The sequence below is a fragment of the Falco cherrug genome, chromosome 1 (assembly GCF_023634085.1).
Source record: "Falco cherrug isolate bFalChe1 chromosome 1, bFalChe1.pri, whole genome shotgun sequence".
Lineage (NCBI taxonomy): Eukaryota > Metazoa > Chordata > Aves > Falconiformes > Falconidae > Falco > Falco cherrug.
The window spans coordinates 84872274-84878273 of NC_073697.1; the positions used below are offsets into that span (position 1 = coordinate 84872274).

Below are 6000 nucleotides of genomic sequence, written 5' to 3' on the forward strand. Positions count from 1 at the left end.
TCTTTAACACAACATCGTAACACTGGTTAATCACTCCCAGCCAGTAATCCTTGATAAATCTCACTTAGTTGACTAAGGAATTACTGTCTCACTGTCTTTTCTTTATGCAGCTGATTATTTTTACCTTGGTGAAGAATCTTCTTAGATCTATAGGGAATTTCATCCACCATCTTTCAGTAATTTCAGTTTTCAAAAGGCTGGTGGCTGGCTTACATCCTCATGGCGTCTGGATACCATCAGGGCCACGTGAGCTCCAGGGAGAGCCTGCTCGAATTGGGGAGCTTGTCCAGCCCGGGGCTGCATATTTAGTTAGAAAATGTGAAAGTGTCCTAGGGAGCTGCTGAAAAATCACTACAATGGCACCTTATGAAATCTTTAAAACCAGGACTGCAAATCCTGGGGATGTACGCTTATATGCCCTGCCGTTTTGTTTTTTTGCTGTTATTATTTTTAATAAAATGAATGGTAATGCAGTTATACCTTGGACATCTAGGCGGATGGAATAATCCAGATAACTTTAAAATGTTGCCAATGAAATGAGAAATAAGTGAGGTTTTACAGTATGTATTTAAAGTATGGGTACTTGAAAAGTAAAGTTAAACTTTAAAATAAGAAAATGAGTATAAAGAAAAATGTAGGGATGGATGGATTGTTGCTTTTTTGTACAGTGACCTTAATGGGGAGGAAGAATAATGGGGAAATGATTGCACCTGTGAAAATAAACACAGCTTTTTCAAAAGAAATCTACTGGGTTCCAATTGTTTTCCCCAAAGGTTAGAGCTGCTTTTAAGCACAAAACCAAGGTCTGGTCCCTTACCAGTAGTTCGACTCGCAACATCAATGTGAAACCCTTCAGCTCAGACATTGTGAGTATTGCTCCTTTCCTTTTTATTCCTCCTATTGTACTTGAAAGCGTTCCGCATTAAATTCTGTTGGAAAGAAGAGGACTTAAGAAGGCACATGGGTATTTTTAGTACCTAACCTAATGCATGGTGTAGACAGGTGGAATCGCAAGTATTGAGTTGAAACTCAATAATGTAGCTGAAGCTGCAGTATGTTTTGAAAGCAAAGGACAAAATTCTGCTTTCTGTAAACTATCAAATAAAAGTAAACAAATGTTTATGAACTCTGGAGTACGGTTCAATATTCCCACCCGCTGTAATGGACTTCATATTATGCATTCAAGCAGTATTTTGGCAATGGATTTATCTGATGATGATGGCTTTTTGATAGGGCACTTTTAAATAAGTCAGTATGTGAACATGCTTTTCTAGCTCTCATTAAATGTTCTTGAGGCAAAAGGCATCTTGTTTTCATAAAGAACCAGATTTCTGAAGTGATAGGTATTATTAAGTGATTGCTGCCAATCTCCTTAGATCCTGGCAATAACTGTTTAAAAATCCTTTATGGCATATGCTCTCAGGACTCTGTGACAACACTGTAATGTAAATAGATGCTTTCAAGCTTTTATTTCATCCAGACAAGAGTGGCTTAGCAAAATAAATAAATCTATTTTCAATATTATTTTGTCTTCCAGATGACTGGGAACAGGCCAGGCACAACGCCCACAAAGTTGAACACCTGGGATAAGAGCACCAATTCAGCCAACCGCATTGACTTATCAGCAGTCTGACAGTAATACCAGCTTCTCAGCGAAAATCAAGCCATCCATACAGGACCTCTGACACAATGCCCACCAGTTTCTTTTCACTGTTAATACCAGTAGAAAACTGCTTTTTTAATCACGGCCTAAAAAAATGGAAATTGCTATATTGTTTTGTGGAGTAAATAGCCCTCATCTGTTTGCCTTCAGAACTGTAACACATTCTACCACTTGGCTGTTAGCAGACTCTGTAAGAATAACTAGCACAAGTATACACGGGACGGGTTTGTCAGCAATGATGAAAACATTAGGTGTGCGAAAAGGGCTTATTGCTATCCGAATTGTTCCAGGTCCCAGAACAGAGGAAAGGCAACGTACCTCTGGAAAGATGGACTGTTATGCTCTAAAATGAAATGCTTCCCATTGTGCAGTTGTAATGGGGCTATTCTGGTCTTGCTGTGCACTCTCTGTTTACATCTATTATCTTACAGAAGCCAATTATCTAAATGAAGCTTGCTCAAAATACATAGTGTGGTGATTAATTTAAATGCTACAAGGAAGGCAGGACTTGATGGAGAAGCATATTCCAGCTACTCGGATCCCAGTACGGGCACAAAATTAGCAAAGCTAATACACACATACACCTCTGTGCACATAAACAGCATATGGAACATGTAAATCTTCTATATGCAGCCTGTTAGTATCTTAGATATTACTGTTTACATCGTATCTATAAAAGGCAGAAATGGTTAAGGTTGTCCTATAGCAGTCCACAGCATTTCTATTGCCGATTTGTCTGCTGACATATCACAATATAAAGCCCGAAGCTTTTGGATGCAATCAACAGCTGTCCATCAAGTGCATTTTGCAAACGCACTCTAGCTTTTGGAAATCAAAACCTGGCACTGTGACTTACCTTTCCCCTTTTACTGGTCAAATCGAGACACTGAAGTCCAACCACAAAAATGTAATGACGATACGCTGTGAAGACAGCCAGACTACAAGTAAGTCTGTGCATTGCTACCTACAGCCATCTGTCGAATAGGTCTCTCCAGAGGCCTTTGTGGTTTTAAACTCTGCTCAGCACTTAATAGCTTCTGCTTTAGTGCAGCTATGAAATATCTTTAAGGAGAAAAAAAACACTGTAATTTTTCTTTTGATCAGTGTTTTGTCGGTTCTCAGAAGTGATGTCTGGAGCACAAAGGGGCGCAATCTTGGTTGCACCAACGATGCACCTTTCCAGCCGGGGGTAGAGCAGAGTAGAAGCCCCAGAGGTGGTCAGAGCCCCTAAATATGCTTCTTTAGGATTTACTCAGCAGACAGCAACTTGCAAAAACGAGGCCCCCTTTGCCGCGTGGCTTTGCAGCCATGTTTCCTTATTTGCAGCCCGCCCTTGTTAGCTGTAGCTGTCTCCCTAACAGACCAAGCATACTGTTTGGCAGGAATCACCAAGGTAATTAGCTTTCCTAATACACTGGACTATCAAGATACTACAAAAGGAGGGAAAGATGCAAATCTTCAACGTCATTTTTTGCTAAAAGGTTTTCTGTTGGTTTGTTGGGTTTTTTTTTTTCTTAATTAAAGGTTTGTGTCTTTAGCAGGTCAGACTATTTCTGGTCCCAGTGAATCGGGCAAGATACCTGCTATTGATTTCCAAGAGAAAGGTATTTGCACCCTAATGCGTAGGGTGGGAATTCTTTATTGGATAGTAAATTTAAAAAAAAGAAAAAGGAAATTGATCTTTGGGGAACAGGAAACATTCATCAGTTAGGACTGAATTTTAGTGAAGCATTTCATCCAAAGGACAGGGATTTGAAAGTTTATAAAACATCAATGCATTTCATTTTTGATTTATCCAAAACAAGTTTTCTCCTTGCTTCCTTCCTGCACTAAGGAAAAATTAGCTGTTTCAGTTTGGCCCAATCTTTTCCGCCTTCTCCCCTTCCTGGCCAAGACTTGGTGCGGTCACCAAACTGAACACCCACCATCCACCAAGTTTGTCTGTGGCTACAAATTAAAACATTCTCCAGAAATTATCTTGGTTTCACCAGATAAATGCTGGATTTATGTAGCTGGAACAGAGCAGAATGTGACATACTGCATATCACACATACACATGATGAAATAAGATAGGCTTCTAATCTTGTGTTTCCTATTGCTAAATAAGTCAAATTGTTGCCAGCCTGCCTAAAAGGCAGGTCTGTAAAAGCTAAATGTCTAAATGGCTGTGTCTTATATTTTGACTTTTGTGTATGGCTTTTTCCTAGCCTTTTCTCCATTGGACTGCCTTACAGCTGTGCAAATATATCAGCTTTTCTTGGCCTGAGAATGGTTTTTTCCCCCCTCCCAAAATACACAGTAAAAGGAGTCCTCGGAATGTATGGAGGAGATTGTAGCAGAACAGTACTGTGATAACAGAGTTCAGTGTTTGTATTGTGTGCAGAAAACATATTTAAGCATATTTTTAATACCGAAGCCTGTGTTTTTTGGTGTTTTTTTTGTTTACTTTTTTTTTCTTCCTACACTGACCATTGAAACCCTCCTTGATCATTTCTCTTCTAAGCATTGTAGCACAAACAGTTCTGGGAATGATCCAGAGGACATATAAAAGCTTTTTTCCTCCCCCTTTAAATCTTAATTGTTAAGAATATTCCCCTCTACACAATTTTCATTGCCTGCACTTCCTCCTGTGCTGATGTATATTGGCTACCTATCATGCGACATACATATGACAGTATGAAATGACAGTATAAAGGGCTAAACCTGTTTTTCATCCAGGTATAACATATTTTAAAATTATTCACCAAAAGTAAGAAAAGCATGAAAATGTTTTTGATTTTATACTTCAGAATGTGACATAGATGTATTATATACTGAGGGAACAGTTATTATCCTGTGTCTACAGAGATCACTGTGGATAATCTGTATCCCATGCTGTAACTTTTGAATGTTACTTGTGATGAAGCAGTTTGTCTTCTTGTTTATGTCACATGAGGTTAGGAGCTAGAACACTGTATTTGTACTAGGTTGGTGGTGGGGTTTCTTCTGGTTTTGGTATCCTAGTAAAACCCCCCACAAAATCAAATGTATTCCATGGCCTTCTAGATCCATTCTTTTTGTTTAATTCAATGTATTTTTGTTGTTGCTGAATGCAGCAAATGTATTGAATAAGAAATGCTGAAATGAATCTTTAAACAATCTCTTCCTGTCCTCAGTCTTTTGAAGCCTGAAAATCTTGCAGTTTATTTATGGGCTTGTATATAGCAGCTATTGCAATACTTTTTTTCAGGACAGCTTCATTTTGTCAACAGTATGAAATCTTAATTGAATGAGATGTGAGTTTTAAAATAGGTAATGTAGCAAGAATGACTTTGCCAGTAAGTGGTGAAATAATTTAGTTTTGGGTTTTTTCCCCCCAAATAAATAAGAACTCTTAATTTCCTAAAATAACTTTGTATTTGTTCAGTTATTCTTTTGACATGGGTTATAAACAACAGCATAACACTTAGGCTCCCTGTAAGTACTATTGTTGTGATTAAACAAGCAGAGCTTTACTCATATGCAGGGTCCTACTATACGCATCAGGTGTGCCTAGGTAATGTACAGACAGTATTTTTGTATTAATATTTATACCCACAGAATATACTGAAGAAAGTAATTCCCTCCCCTTTAAGAAAGGAGCCTATTTCATGAAATGACTGCTGCAGATGATTTCTTCTAACCCAACCTGGTCAAGGTCAGTTCCTAGGTGAAAAAATGGGATTTATCAGTACAATTCTGTCTCAGTGGGGTTGGAAGTAGCTTTAAGGTCCCTTTCAACCCAAACCACTCTACGATTCTGTGAATATACATACAGACAGACACACACACTTACAGCTAGATAAACACACACATATTTTTACATATAAAAATATATATATTTAAAATATATATATATATACACACACATCTTTCAGAAGTCTCTTCCTATGACCACAACAGTGCCTTCTTCACCTCTGTTTTCTGTGCGGAGGGGACAGATAATTTGCTGGTCAGAAGGGGGATGCACTAGCAACAATTGCCTTTCCGTGGCAGCTTGCGCTCTCCTGCAGGCAGGTAACTACAGCTATCAACCGCCACTAACTCTCCGTGTTTTGGATGCCTGCGAGCACAGGGTCAGAAAGGATGGTGTTTCAGAAATGCCAGGGGGTTTGTCAGTGTTCTGCCGTTAACCCTCGTGCATGACCTTCAGCAAGTAACTTTTCCTGACTCTCTTTATCACATCAGTGAAATGAAGATACTGTCCTCTGTTAAGCACTATGAAACTCACAATTGACAAATGGAGCATTTATTATTGAATACTAATGCTACACAGTAATTGTTGTTCTTTCACCTATTGCTGTCTCCAGTGCTGAGGG

General features: G+C 38.8%; 1 protein-coding gene across 3 annotated transcripts in view; it reads left to right on the forward strand.

The window, feature by feature from the left end:
* The window catches only part of ADGRD1 (adhesion G protein-coupled receptor D1), a 161129-nt gene extending 155587 nt beyond the window's left edge, over positions 1-5542 (forward strand). For all 3 annotated transcript variants that reach the window (XM_027814060.2, XM_027814059.2, XM_005445203.4), the window contains 2 exons: positions 774-866; positions 1538-5542. In XM_027814060.2, coding sequence (XP_027669861.2) covers positions 774-866; positions 1538-1633 — 189 coding nt within the window. In that variant the 3' untranslated portion in view covers positions 1634-5542. The remainder of the gene's footprint in view (positions 1-773; positions 867-1537) is intronic.
* The last annotated feature ends 458 nt before the right edge of the window (positions 5543-6000 follow it).